The sequence below is a fragment of the Petromyzon marinus genome, chromosome 36 (genome assembly GCF_048934315.1).
Source record: "Petromyzon marinus isolate PM22_M1 ecotype Great Lakes invasive population chromosome 36, UKy_Petmar_22M1.pri1.0, whole genome shotgun sequence".
Taxonomy (NCBI): domain Eukaryota; kingdom Metazoa; phylum Chordata; class Hyperoartia; order Petromyzontiformes; family Petromyzontidae; genus Petromyzon; species Petromyzon marinus.
The window spans coordinates 5,088,294-5,104,168 of NC_133702.1; the positions used below are offsets into that span (position 1 = coordinate 5,088,294).

A 15,875-nucleotide genomic window follows, 5' to 3' on the forward strand; every position below is an offset into this window, starting at 1 on the left:
CATATGGAAAGCAGATATCACAAAGACACCTCTTGATATCCCTTCAAATGAGCTTGGTTCCTCCACACAGTAGTGGGCACCATTTTCTCACCCAATCTGCCACTCGAGAGTAATATCCGTCACATGACATTCAAACTTATATTTAATTCACAAACCCTGGAATTTAGGTTAATCTCAGTGATGCCAGTTTAGTACTCCGGCCTCTAAAAACCATTTGGTCACCTCGTACACCTCAATACTTAATCGGTGAAGCTAGCATTTTACACAAACGTGCTTGTAACTGCATATTCTTTCCTTGATGGCAGAACAAGAATGTTTCACTTTCAAAAATAATTTCAGTAAAATAATTTTGCTGTTTGCAAGAGGTTGCTCCCATCCTCGAAAGTAGATAGAAATCTGGATGCTAACGGATTCGCTACATTTTACAGTGCAGGTGGCTCACAGCCTCACACATTAGCTCCACCTCCTCAGTGGCAAAATATTCTTAGGTGCACCTGACGACAATCTCTAATTGATTACTAATGACTGCAAAAAAACCTCAGAATTAAACAGCCAGTTATAAAACAATTAGCAATGCCAATCATTCAATTACCCAGGAAAGCCTCACTGAAACTTAAAGATGGCTCTTTCGGGAAGGTCTTGGTGCCAGGGTGTTTGGCCATTTCCATTGATGAGTGTTTGGCTTCATGTGCTAAGAGACAGGAGTAGTCAGAGAAAACCCACATAAGGAGGTGACACGCAACACTGCCATCTCCTCGTCACCTCGCCGCCCCAGACTTACAACACCCGGTAAACCCTGGTTGATGATCCCTTTTCGTAACCAACCTGGCTAAAACACGCTTTAGTTTCTGAGATGTGTCAAGAATGTGTACCTTTATGGTGATTTAGTTGCAGCGATAAACAACACTGCATGCACTAGCAGCGACCTCACTCAGCCCCTCTGGAGGAAGCATTCAAATACATATACACTGCTCCTGGTACAATTAAGCAGTTGGTATAATTGTTAGGGTTAAAGGGAAGAGCACATATGTAAAATGCCAGAACAATTGATACAGTCCTAGCCTGTCCTGAGCTGTAAAATTGTATTGCTGGACCCTTCTACTGTGATGATCAGAACTGAACATAAGACAGCTGCTCACAAACCGAATTAATGATTATCACGGCAATTAATTCACTCAGCATGTTAATAGACAAGATTTGTATTTTGTTTCCTTCGCATAGCAGCAAAATACAATTTGTATTTACAAATGTGAAATTGCAATTTGATTTGTATTCATATAGCTTGCAAGTAAAAATGTAAGTTATTATACTGTATAAATGTAGTGACCACCATCACATATATTCATATGGGGTGCAGTGAGGGAGTGCTGTCTATAATTCAGCCTGACACTATTTTATAATGTGCGACTTGGGCGAGCCGTGTTTAGGTTTTGCGTTCGATTGTCTTAATGTTGAGATGCTATGTGGATTTTGATTAACCTAGATTTGTTATTAAATTTCCATTAGACTTGACGTAACTTGGAGCATAAATGCCATTCACAGTACGTGACTAGGGCGATCAGGAAATGGAACACGGGAAAACAGAAAAGGACATAATAACATTGGTTTTGTTTATAATATTTTTTTAATATTTAAACTGCTATGGAAAGCAACCAGATAAGAGCACTTAACCCAAGCTGAGATTTTTCTTATTTTGTTTGGAGAAAATGAAAAGGATAACACACCCTAAGTGGAGAGGTCATAAGAATTGTTTACAGTCGCCTTAAATGTTGGACGATGCACACTACAAACAAAAGTCAAGCTCTAATAGCGAAAAGGTCAAGAGGATAGGATGCACCCTTCAATGCAAGATGGAATGCAGCTGTATTCAATGCTTTACTCAAAATCCCTACAACGTTTCACAGCACCAAGGCGGCTCAGCCGTTCCGTGTCTTGGCATCCAAAAAAAGCAAAGGTAACGATGGCGGCTACCTCACAATGTCGCGTTCAAACGCTGCCTCGTATTTACCCTTAGCTGTGCAGATGTCCTGGCTATGCATGCATGCCAACTCTGTGAACGCGCCCAGGCAGAAAATGTTTCCAGTTTCGTATGCAGCCAAAACCCCCCCAAGCAAAACAAAGCCCGAGTAGCATTCTGCTTCTCACAGCACATCGTGTTGTCCCTATCGCAATTATTTTCCCCTTGTGGACTCAGTTTGCATTATTCCCCTCTTACAGAGAATAGCACTCAACAAAAAAGGCACCTTCACCAAAATGCATGAACTTAAAGTCTGTACAAACATGAAGGTAGAATTCATCATTCGTGTATTATTGTGATCACTGCTGTCGCTGCCAAATAATTCTTGGATGTTAATAACGTTGCAGGACAGGGCAACCTTAAACGGTAATCCTGGGTCAAAATGTCCCAAAGCATCAGATCGTAATCTATCAAGCCTCTGACCCATTTCGCTGGGCTAAAAAAGGTGGAAAGTAGATGTGTGTGCGGATGACCAATCTTATTGTTCTGGTCACAATCACTGAAAAGAATAAATCAGGAGTAAAATTTTACTCAAAAGTGAACTAACAAAAGGTAAAGTAGTTTGTCCTTGGGGAGAGCCGGAGGCGGTAGAAGCCTAGCCAGGTTCATTTCGTGCTTTTCTATCCACATGGGGCGACCCAAAATAATCTGGGACATCAATGAGTGACATTATTCCCATTGGGCTTCCTGCAAATTATGTACAGTAGTAGTATATCATTTTTTGCTAAATCCCTGTGAGCATGACTGGAGTAGCCAGCTGCGTCCACAAGATTTGTTTTAATGAAAAACACCTTGGGAATAAAGATAATGAAATAGTAATTTTAAGAAAAGAACGAGGGCTTCTGAAGTGTTCATGAAATTAGTGGTACGGGCAAGAGGGCGTCTCAGTCTGCGAGAATGCAAACTTGGCATATGCACATTACTGCAGCGAGCCATCAGTTACGTGGAACATATTTAAGAATGCAACGACAAAGCAAAGGACATCAATCCCATTGCAAGACGCAAATGCTTGAAAAAATAAGGACACTTGGCATTGATTAGTATCTCATGCTTAGAATAAGAAAACTCATGTTATTTTATTAGCCCCTTGTAACTAAAAAAATACACTGTTTAATGCAAACAGTTTGACAAAACAATTAATGCAAATTCACGTTATTTATCAAAACATTGCAAATAAGAATTAACCTTGGCAGCATAGTTAATGTTTTTAAAACATAGGTGTTGGTCACAGCGGTTGTATTAATCTGACCCACGTTTTATCATGTCTAAAGAGATACGGTTGAGGCAATGCTTGAACAATGAATGAAATTCCAAGGACAAATGGACTAAATGCAATGGGAAATACAATTGCGCTCATAGAAAAATAGGATAATTAGGCGGGTACTTGTCATGTACAAATAAAAGGGAGGACCAGTAACTGAGTGGTGCATGATCACCTGATAAATTTAACCAGAGCAGATTATACATTTTTCTCAATTTTACTCCAATTGTGCCATCACTGCCACATCAGGAGATAAGTCTCAATTCGGACCTCTTGCAGAGCAGTAACAGCACCCTCCAAGTAGGATAGTAGCCTGAAAAAGGTGATATCACAAAACTTCTTCTGTGATCTCAAGTGACCTTTTAACCCACACTAGTTGGCAGTTTCCTACTTAGCTTACTGCCAAAGTGCATGTTCACCACATGGCAGTCAAACCAATATTTTTGTTTAATTCTCAGAGCTGAAATTTTAACAAATGACGAAGGCAGGCTGAGACCATTATCTCGTCATGTATGTATGTTGAACTTTGGCACTGTACGTAGCCAACCGTGCTAATCGGAGGTGCGGAGAAAGGACAACTAACCAGAAACAGTAGTTCACACTTGAGAAGCCATTTTAATCACAGGCTGTGAATCCCAGAATAAAAACCCAGGATCACAGCGGTGCCAGCTCAGTCATCCGACCCCTGACCCACCCAGCCACTCGGCGGTAACTTTAGCAGCTGGAATTATGGGATGAGCATAGTACCTTCTTGAGGAGCCGCGTGGAATCTTCCCCTATCTGGCTGAAGCGCAGGACCAGGTTGTTGAGGTAGATGTCGCTGATGGCGGAGTGGTCTCGGCTCTCACGCCGCGTCTGGTTCAGCAGCAGGTACCAGCAGTTGACGGGTGACAGCACGCTCTGCTCGCGCCTGTCCAGCACAAATACAAAGGTGTTACGGCGTGAAGTACACACACTCGGTGCTCACCACTCCAAGGAATTTACATGTATAGATAGCCCTTTGTCTATCCCCTACAGGATGGGGGCAATCGGGAGTTTAATTGACCATACTTTACCACGCTGGTCAAAATAGGTTGGTGAAGGGGGGGGGGGGAGGCGTAGATGTGGGTGGCATTCTGGATATTACTCAATATTCAAACTAGCTGTGTAAGCTCTAAACATTTTTATTTCTGTGTTGTACAGATTCGTAATTTATTTTCTATAAAGTTGGCTAAATGGTGAAAAGCGAGAAAATGTACCATTTGCAGACTTTAATAAAGGTCAATGTACACCACTCACACTGAGCATAACAATTTACACCAAATTAAGATCAACATGATAATCTGTACTGGGGATTCATACTCACAGAAAATTGCCAGCCAAGGCATGTAGAGAAAAAGCAATGTGACAGTATTTATAGTGGTCCACGTGGAATTTGAAATTAAACTCCACAGATGACTCCTTTGTGTGTCTGGTTTGCAAGATATGAAATAATTATAATATATAGACAAATAAACTTTGACATGCACACTGGACCTATCTGCTTTCAACTGCGAAATGCTGCATTTAACATAAATTAAGGCCGCTGCTAGACCAGACATTAATAACAATCACAGTAATATTAAACTTCAATATTACTTGCTATTAAGCATATAATGCTTGTGCCATTAAATGAGAGGAAAGGAAAATAAAAATGCAGCAGTACATAAAAGTGAGTAATGACGGGTCTAGTGTTTAGAAATTCACGAATAAAGAGAAATGCATTGGAGAGCTGTTTTTACGCAGTAGGAGTCAACGCTCATCATACCGATGTGAAGCGACGTTCCTGTGGTTTGTCAATTATATTATCAGCTTGGGAGTAATTCACAAAATGAGCATGGGCACACAGTTTAATTCCTAAAGTTCCGCCTTTGCTGCAAACCAGGCTGTGAGATGTGGAATCCAAACAAGACAGCGAAGAGGCACCACATAACTCCTCCCAGCACGTGCCCAACATTGCTTTCCCGATGCTAATGCAACTGTCAAATTCACTTCTTATTAAAACCGTATTAGGAGAATTGGCTAAATTATAATAGTGCTCTGTATGTAGTAAGTCGAGGCAGATGTGTTACCTTCATAAGTTAGCATGGTTGGCTATGCACGGTGTGCGAAAGAAGTTCAACATACATACATAGTTAGCATGTCGCACTATGAACCTGGAGACCCGAGTTTTATTCCCAGCCATGGCTAACATCAGAGTGTGATTTACACTGATTTTGGCCTCACCCTTAAACAACACGTTTTGACCAGCATGGTGAAGTATGGTCAAACAACCCCTATGACCAACAAAGTGAAACCTTAATCCTACAATAGATTGACGTAATGTAAATATAGTAGCCATTTCGCAATAGGTCGAGCCATCGATTTAAATTAAATCCTCTGCTTAAAATATAGGGAATGAAGGGTGTGTACAGTCAATAATATTTTTTTGTGATTAATGTTATATCAAGGCTAAAGGAGCAGACAAAACTGTATAAACACCGTGAAAACAAACAAGTAAAATAAACGGGACAGTAAAATATAACAATATATACTCAATTAATGAATAGACTGTTCATCTAATTCACAACAATTTCCTCAACTGCTGGAGGATGAAATATTCAAAACCCATAACATTGTATTGTATTACTTGTTCTTATACTTTTATATTATAATGTATTATACAGCTGAAAAATCAAATAGAATAACATCCAAATAACCTGAGCACAACTTCAAGTACAGTGATTGCATCAATTCATTGAATGCTTTTTAATGAAACGGCCCCATTAAGTGTTTCAGGATTAGAAGTACAGATTCTGCGAGGGCTCTTTCCCTCTCCAGACTACTTCGCGGCTGGAAGGAAGAGATCTTTAAAAAAAAAACACTTAACCCAGGTTTAGGTTACAATTGTGCTTATTACACTAAGTGAAAATCTCCTATTCATCCGTAGAGTTCAGCGAAGTGAGGAGCACCATTGACCGTGCATCCTATTTCCACATTGACCCCATAACGTCACGACCAGCTCTGAATGTAATCGGGGTAAACATGTGCAGCTCCGTGACGTCTGAAGGGAGATGCACTCCCAGCTATGAAAGTTACGCGACAGAGCTCTTAAGATCGTTTACCGAGTATCCTTGGCACTGGGTTGGTACAGTAGAATTGTCATGAGCACCTGGGCGGAATCGGCGAGCCTAGCTTAGTTTATGAACTGCGCTGGAACCCTTCTTAATGAGTCATGGGAAGGCAGCAAGATATATATGTGTGCACATAAAGCCTACAACAGAAAGGTAACAATATCGTTCAATACTACTGTATAATAGGTGGTGCCTCGTGTTATCTAAGCCCATGCATGTCCTAATGTATACTATGTTAGTCCAGAGGGCATGTTACACTTGGCTCAACATGAAATGCAACAAAACACCTGGCTCGTGCATATTCCAGGTTCTCATTTGCCCCAACTTGCATTCACCGGAGGTCCCTCCAACATCAGACCAAGGGCCTTTTAATGTATGCAGTTTTCCAAGAGTGCTTGATGACATTGCTGTAAGTTTATAATCTTAAGGACTTGCTAACATGACCGGATGGAGCTCATGATGGTGCTTAGAATATAGTTCTGCAGGCCCTTTTAAAAACAAAGTAGTTTGTGTGCGATGTAAGGCAGAGGCATTGTGGTACAATCTTGTACTCCAGAGTGTATTTTCTTCTACATTTAAAACTGGGGTGACGGAACCCAGTCCCCTACCTCACTGTACTTAATATAATTCAATGTAAAGCAGTAAGATTGATTAATGATCATCAAGCACTCCTGATTCACTAAAGTCACTCACTCACTGCTGCACAATAGCCTCCTTATCGCTACTAGAATGGTAACTGTTTCCACAACATTCACTCATTGATTCCTCATTGATTCCTGACTGTTTTTTCTCATTCATTCAGTGTTCAACAACCATACATACGGTAGGTCACAATGATTCTCTTTTTGCCTTTTCCCATATTCTGCTCGATTTAAGGAATTCCCTCCCATCGTCTATTTTTCCCGAGATTGTATAACCTTGCTCAATTTAATACGTATTAACTCGTATACCCTCAAGAGTGCCGTTTGTTGCTGGCCACTTGGCATTTTGGGCCTTTGGGCTTGTGTTCATTAACTGTGGTTTAAAGAAAACTGTTTAATTTGGTAACATGTGTGGCACATTGTTGACACAAAGCAGGATTAGATATGCACTTAAAGGTGAAAGATTGAAAAGAATATGGTATCTTATTTATTTAGATACAAAAGTATAAATTTAAATTACATACATTTACATGAACATTTACATTAATGTATATGATGGAATATTCAATTTCAAATGAAGACTGGCCCAAACAGAATTCATGCACCGTGAACAAATACTGCACGTAAAAAAACATCCTATACATGTACACAAACATACCCAGAAATACGATTTTACAAGACAACTTCAAAATGAAGACGATACGCGTTTTCAAAATCCTTGAAGGGAGAGATAATATCAACAGAGAAAAGCTTTTGATGCCACAACTCACAAGGAAATCTCAGGGGGGGCCCATCCACAATAATTAAAGCCAGAAACAGGCAAAAATTTTGAGCACTATTTATTTTCACTAAGGGCAGGCAGCGCATGGAACCGGTAACCACAATGCAAGCGCTGTGAAGTAACACACGTGTAAAACTTAACTCAAGAGTTACATTATTTAAATTATGGCTTTAGGCAACTTACTACAGTGTCTCACTGTAACTATAAAAATCTGAGCCACATAATTATGCACTGTATGTATTTTTTTATGCCAAAGGCATTGTCGCTGTAAATTGTAATACTCATTGCACAACAAGGAAGATATTCTTAGCTCTTTCGGTAAAGTCACGTTGAAGGGAAACAATAAAATATATATAAAACAATAAAAAAACAAGGAAGATGTTTACATTTCCTGTAATGCAGTACCATAAAGGGCTGTCAATCCGGATTCTAATGGCAGTGAAAATAGTTTTGTGTTGATAGCTTTTTAAAAAAAAAGGTTAAAATGGCGATAGTAAGGCACGCGTGTATTTTGTTTCTTCCAAAAAAAATACGATTTCTTATTCTAAAGAACACCAACTTAATGACCAATGGAAGCAATTAATTTGGCTGCAGTAACGACACTATGTTCTTTGCGGACCGGTTTAACCGGGCAGCTCTTATAGTAAACAATGCGCTGCTTCGGCATAACCAGTTCTGTTAAGCAAACGGCATTGGCCGGTCTTGGAAACAATGTCAGGGAGAATCTTCACTGAGTGCTGGGCGGGCAGAGTGACTTTCTGATGCCGTGCCAAAGAACAAGCGCGGGGGAAGGGGGATCCTAAATTAGGGCTGAGTGCTTGGCAGCAGGGAACTCGGGCCAAGCGGTGTGGTTGTCAATGTCACACCAGGGTAGCTCTACAAATGCAAGCCCTGCTCCCATGATTATAATTTCTCAGTCTGGCCTTGCACTAGAGAGATAGATTGAATATTCAGCTAAAATACTTGGTTAAATAGTGCATAAGATATAATATACACACGAAATATATTTTGGGTGGAATGGTTAGCACAATGATTAGTGTACTGCACAATGAATCCAGGGCCCCGAGATCAAACTCAGGTCGTCGAATTTCCAACTCTCTACAGACCACTGTGCCACCTTGGTCAAAAGGTGCCAAATTTTTTAAAAATACTCAACTGGGTAAAGCCACATAACATCGTCTCCTACTGGTGAAACCACTGCAGACGACACTCGTCTACGAAACACAGCCCATTTGCAACACCCTTGTGCTCTAAGAAAGGTGTGAATGCCAAGTGTGCTAATGACCTGATTATTTTATTTCGTCTAGCAGCTTAGCAATAAGTGTGATGACACGAGGAGTCACGGAGGTCACGAGGCGAGGGCACTGGGGGACAGGGTGGAGGCTTCACCTGAGTTGGGGATGATCGCGAGCGGCACGGGCGCGGCCAAGGAAGCGCTCGGCCAGGCGGTCCAGGCCCCGCGCGTACTCCAACTCCAGCTCCGAGCGGCGGCGGAAGAAGTCCTGGAAGTCCTGCAGCAGCTGCTGCCGCAGTTCTGTCTGCTGCTCCAGGCACTTGAGCTGCTCGACCAGCTGCAGGCGGATCTCTGTAAATCACAAACAAAGGCTTTCCGTCATGCACCAATATATAACCATCTTATATATACATAGCGCCTTCTTCTGGAAAACATTGGTCCAAATATGACATTGGTTGACGAGTCTATGTTGTTTAATTTCATTTTGATGGCGAGTCATATAACATTACTTCTTCTACTAGGTGATGGAGTGGTGGTGGTGGTGTAGTGGTTAGCATACTGTACTAAGAACGTGGCAACCCGGGTTCGATTCTTGGCCATCTTTTGCCAGTGATATCTGAACTAGTGCTAACCCATCTCCCTCTCCCCCCCCCAACTGCCAACCCTTCACCAAACCACACTGACCCGAATGGCTAAGTATGGTTAATAACCAATATGATCCAACACTGCATAGGGGACACCTATATCTAATGAGAACATTGAAAAAGGGCTGTACATTTACTAGTTATTACTCGCAAAAATCACTCAGGCATCGCATAATCTGTAACACGTTGCTGCACTACACTGAACAGCCTCCACAGTATTCGTAGAGGGCTCTTGCCTCTTGCATTCGGCAACCCAGCAGCATTTTTATTTTAAAAGGCCGCATTCCTGCAGATGAGACTCGGGGAAGTGAAAACTAGTTGATTTTTTTTGCCTAACTTCAAACAACACTGCTGGAAAATAATGGGAAAAAACCCGCATTGGTCGATTAACACGAGCGTTATTTTATTTCGGGAGAAACACATTATTGCACGTTTATAATTATTTTATTGTCCACACCCCTCCAAAGGCGAGAAACTATGGCGCAGTAGTAATTATTTTTAATTGAATCCTCCAAGACACCGTATAATGAAAAAGTTAGAGCTTGAATTTTTTATATTTCAATTTCTTCCAACTTTTGTTAATTACTAGACAGTGTAATCTCAAGCACTCCCCATTTGCTACATGCAAATGACACTTTTTCAATAGTGCTTGAAAGATTGCTTTTGAAGCAATGCATTATTTTTCCAAATAAATCAAAGCAAGTGCAAACAGAGCACCTCACCCTGTCAACTGTTAGAGGGTAATGACAATAGCCTGACATCAGCTGTAAATTATTAGAAGCCTTGCAGCGAACAGAGTTGGCAAGGAAATAACATGGTGAAATTCCTGTAATCCGTGGCGATGTGGGGGATGATGCTAGTGGCAGATCCAATTATCTGCTGAAGTAACAGTTGTTATCCGTGCAGATCTTCATCATCAGTAGCCATGATCTATCCACTGTTGAATTAAGGCTTTCCCCAACCGCCTCCATACTTCATGGTCTCGCAACACAACACTCCATCTATCTCCGGCAAACGAGTTAAATGCTCCACACCCTTTGTGTAAGTCCTTGAGGGGACATTCCACAGCGACCAGACATAAACTACCTGACCTGGTATGCAGGAGGTCGTGGGTTCGATCCCGAGCCTAACGCCTGTATATTTGTAGTTTGTGTTCTCCCCGTGGTCGTGTGGATTTTTCTCCGGGTACTCTGATTTTCCCCTCGACATTTTGAAACATGCGTTCAGAGTATTTGGCTGCTATGAATTTCCACCTAAGCCATTTCGTTGAGCTATCATTTGTTGCCAGGTCACGTCTGAAAAAGAGCGAAATAACTCAGTGGGGCTTTACCTGGTAAAATAAAAAGTGCCCTACTTTGGTGCCACTGTCATTAATCTCGAACACCGGCCATCATTCCTTTCAGCGACATATGTTGCTCAAGCCATTTAAATTGTCTCAAATGTCAAAATGGTGTTTTTATAACTCGCGTATGTTCTCCAATCCTGTATCTCAGTGTAGTCCCAAGCTTGCACCTATCTATATTTCTTTGTTCACTTATAAGCTTTTGTTCTATGTCCCCTTGTCAGTGTCCATGTTATGTCAAAGCAGGTGCAAAAGCTCAGATAATGGGATGACTTGAGTAGTTTCGGGAGACCACTTGCAGGCGATTCCCATCTGTGTATAGTCGCGAATAACAGGAATTTTTTAAATCTCCCGGTGCCTAAGCGAAGCTTGGGATAAGCACTGATTACCGAATGTAAAATGCCTACGGAATAAATGCACCCGATCTCATCAGGTCTCAGAAGCTAAACAGGTTTTAGCTTGGGGATAGTGAGTGAATGGGTGACCACCGTGCAACGAAAAAGTTGTGATAGGCCGCAGAGATATGTGGCGGACATCAGAGGGCAGTACAACAAGATCGACAGCTGCACTGCTCTTCTATGCTCTCCGCATTGTCCAACATTGACCAGCGGGGTGATACATGGTCAAATAACTCCTCCCCACGACCCGGATGGTGTGGGGGAAGCCTTCATCTAGCAGTGGAGTGACAAAAAGGGCTGCACATGTTTTGGTTTGCATATAACTGCATGAAAGGGGAAATCAAAGTTCCCGGGGGAAAAAGCACATATGGAAAAAGCCACACAAGCTGCACAAATTGGTCAATAAATTCATACACCATCTGCCGTATACAAGAAATGTATTGGACCGTGTACAATACTTTATAAAATACCTAAACTTTCAAAACAATAACTGTGCTTTCGATTTAAAGCTTTCGTGACTGCAGGGATTCATATTCTTGGTTCTCTCGGTAAAGTCACGTAGAAGGGAAATAATAAAAATGAAACATAAAATTCTCACGACGTTTCGGCCACAACGCAAGCAGCCGTCCTCAGGTGAAGAAACAGCGCTGTCGGCTGCTTGCGTTGTGGCCGAAACGTCGTGAGAATTTCATTTTATGTTTCATTTTTATTATTTCCCTTCTAAGTAACTTTACCGAAAGAACCAATAATATAATAAATGCGCTGTCACACGGTGGACAAAATACACGATTAAAGAGCAAATATCGCATAGGCTGCTCCTGCAAGTACACTACACGAGCCTTCATTTTCATTACGGAGTGGGGATCAAGGCTACTCATTAATCAGAGGAAAAGACCAATTAGGTCACGGTTAGCACATAATTGGATCTCATTCTGTCACATAGTCATAGATAATATCACATGGTCGTGCTGGTCAGAGAATAAGCTCTGCACTCAAGAATCCAACAATTCAAATATTTAGATTGAATATAAATGCAACTTGAATGTACTGTATTCATAATGTATGTGCAAATCCTTTTCTGTCCATGGACTCTGTATCATTAAGGACACTCGGCATGCCATTACACATTATACCAAGTACAGCATGCATTTGCTGTGCATTTACCAGCCAAATCTGCCGTGAATTAATCATCAGCTGTACTAAGTCCGGCTCTCAGAGCAAGACATTTCTAAATTAGATGGAGCCATGGAAACACAAATTATTCACGCTTCCTTAGAGCGCGTATGGAATAAAGCCAGACCTTTGGACGCAGGATGGGTTTGGATAAAGGAATTTATTTTTTCAACAATGACGAAACCAGGGTGTTATGGAAACACTTTACTCTGCTACTTTTTCAAGTTCAGAAGGGAAAAAAAACACTAAGACTGGGCAAGAACCACACTAGCAATGTCACCGTTAACAAGTTACAAAACAACTAGCATACAGAACAGGATGTTAAAACTACAGTCCTAATCTTACAAGGTCATTGAAATACAAAGCCTCAACCATGTATTCAGCAACAGGTGTTAAAACTCACCCCGTTTATTCATAGATTGGTGCAATTGAAGGTTGCAATTTTATTAAAGTATCAATCCTTTTTTTATGTCAGACGGGAGGGGTTCCACTCTCCCCACTTTTAGAGTTAAATAATAAATTTATTTCTCAAGTTATGGCCTCGGCACAGGAATGGTGCTCATTGGTGTGCAGCGAGCGTGCTGGAGGCCAACGTAGACATTGCAGTGGCTGTAGCGGTCTATAGTGGTTGTAGTGCTGACGTGAACCCATTACTTACAATATATACGCATTGAAAAGCATCGATTCCTACAACGCATGATTTGATGCACGTTTTTTGAGCTTACAGAATCGATATTAAACCTGTGAATTAATGCACAATTACTCCCTTACTAGGCAGGTTATCACGCTGCTCATCTCACGGGATAAGCAGTGTTGAGCTTGGATGGCGCTTGGATAGGTGACCACTATGCACTCTACGTGCAGAAATACGTGGAGGGCAATGCAGGAAAATCCATTGTTGTACTTATATGTGCGCTCCCACGTCTATGCTCCCTGCCTTCACCAACCCGCATTGATTGACCAGCGAGGCGACATATGGTCAAACTATTCCCACGACTAACAAAGCATTGGGAGGCCTTCATCCGGCAATGAAATGAGAAAAGTCTTTTACGTGTTCACACAATGAGATTGAACACATAACTCAAGGGCTGCTTCCCCTATCAGCTGCTAGATGTAAGCAACCCGTTGGCGGGTGAGCCACCACCATTAACACGCACAACGCACACTTTAATTCGCAAATCGCCAAGCATGTAATTAAAATAATCCTATCACTATAGTTGGCCAAAGAAATCTCCACAATGCAAGGGCCATGGCTTAAAATAGCGAACCAGCGGTTTCATCTATACAGTTATGTCAACACGGCGATTTTTTTTCCAGGGCCGGCAAGGGCCGTAGTTCACATTTCAACAGCATGGATGGCCAGCTTCAACGTTTGCCCATGGGCAACTGTCAAGCTCCATAAACATTTGTACAAAAAGCCCCTTCAATTAAAGCGGCGCGGCACAGCGAAACGAATGTCTGCGGGAACAATGTGTTTGCTGTATACTGTGTTGGTCAATGTTATTGTTAGGTACTCCAGGCTGAATGTATGAAAATATCAAGTTACGTGGCCCTTTGCCAGCACGGAATGCCAATAGCTACAGTCTTATTTGGCAAACAAAATCAAGGGACATTTCCTCTTCGCTTTGGCTTCTTGGTGAAAGAGCTCTCTGTTTTAGCGTATGGTGCTCAGTTACACAATTCGGTGTATTCAGCAGATAGATAAAGGGGATGTCGCGTGAAGCACTTGGAGACGTTTCTTTAAGCTGCATATTATGTTAAGGGCGGCGATTGAATTGCATAAACCAGGCACTGTAATGCACAAACTGACATCTTAATACAAACCCCCTTTAACTTACCACTCTCTAAAGTCCTGCATCTAGTATATCATCTTAAGAATGCATAGTGAAGGTTGGGGCACCGAAGTTACTTGCTCATGCTACTCCATGAAAGGCCTCCATGAGAGGGAGTTCTATACAGCGCCTATGGGGATTTTTCACATACTCTTCCAAAAATATACAGTATCAGTACACTCATTCACAAATCAAAGTTGTAATATAACCTAAGACGTAGATGCTCATAATCTGTGAAAACTGGACATCTTTGAAAAAGAGCTTTATAGCTCATCGGATTTCTCCAGATAAATACATATTCTGATAACGAATAACAAATCACAGGCATTTGTCGGTCCACGGCACATACCGTGCCAGACATGGGGGTTTTTTCATCATACTTCTCCACCCTGGTCACTGGTAGGATGGTGAAGCAGGGAGGAACCAAGACTCGTTCATATATCACTCGCCACTTGACGCTAGCTGTGGCCACGCAGAGCAATGCCCTAAACCATTATTGCCTCTGTGTGAATATATTACGTAAGAGAGGGCAGGCTGCTTTATTCGCCTTTTACGAGTCCAAACTGGTTGTTCAAGTTGGCTACCTGACCCTTGAAAGTAAAAGTGCAGTAAAGGTATATTACTGCATGGTGTGAGACAAAGCACAAGGCAAGCGGGCCAGTCCATAATATTACGTGGTGTGTCGATGTAGTCAAACGCTTATTTACTATTTACATTAAACCCACTCTGATTTGTTATCCTCTTTCGATCCATTTACAATTTTCAGTCGTACAATGATTTTGAACACATACAAACAAAAAAAATCACATTATCTGCATGAGTGAGTACCGGCGGGCATCTTTTCGATCATCACCATCATCAGCCATTGCTGAATGAAAGCCTCCCCAAGGTGCATCGATCTCTTGAGGTCTAGCGGTATTCAACAATCGACCACCTCGCTCAGGAACACGAGCCGATATCATCGCTCCGTCCCTCCGCGGCGGTACGCTCCTTACAAAATACACATTGCAGTGTGCGTAACGTTAAAACGTTATTTCCTCATGTATAAATTATACTTACTTATTTATTTCCCAGTTTAAACATGCACAGGGAACCCGTGCTGCGATGATGCCTCGGCTGCACTGCAAGCGTGCGGGGTTAACTGCTATTCTTTACAGATAAGACCCGAGCAGTAAATGGCCAAGGTGTGCGAGGCGAATAAGACGCGTCGTCATAAATAGCATGCGTTTGAAAAAAGACCGGCTGTCACTGACGCAGAGAATTTAAATGTGATGAGAAGGTACAGTGTGCGGCAGGATCAGCAGCAGCCCACTCTCGGGGTTGAATTGCCTTTCTTGGGCCCCGGGTGGAAAAAGTTACTTTAAAAAAATTATAATCAGCACAGCACATGGTATGCTAAGATAAGGGATACAGAAAGCACT

At 41.8% G+C, this 15,875-nt stretch overlaps 1 protein-coding gene across 3 annotated transcripts in view; it reads right to left on the reverse strand.

Moving 5' to 3' along the window:
- SRGAP3 (SLIT-ROBO Rho GTPase activating protein 3) overlaps positions 1-15,875 on the reverse strand; it is an 83,695-nt gene that overhangs the window by 46,296 nt on the left and 21,524 nt on the right. For all 3 annotated transcript variants that reach the window (XM_032966632.2, XM_032966631.2, XM_076072055.1), the window contains exons 2-3: positions 9,221-9,416; positions 4,026-4,188 (exon numbers count right to left, since the gene is read on the reverse strand). In XM_032966632.2, coding sequence (XP_032822523.1) covers positions 4,026-4,188; positions 9,221-9,416 — 359 coding nt within the window. The remainder of the gene's footprint in view (positions 1-4,025; positions 4,189-9,220; positions 9,417-15,875) is intronic.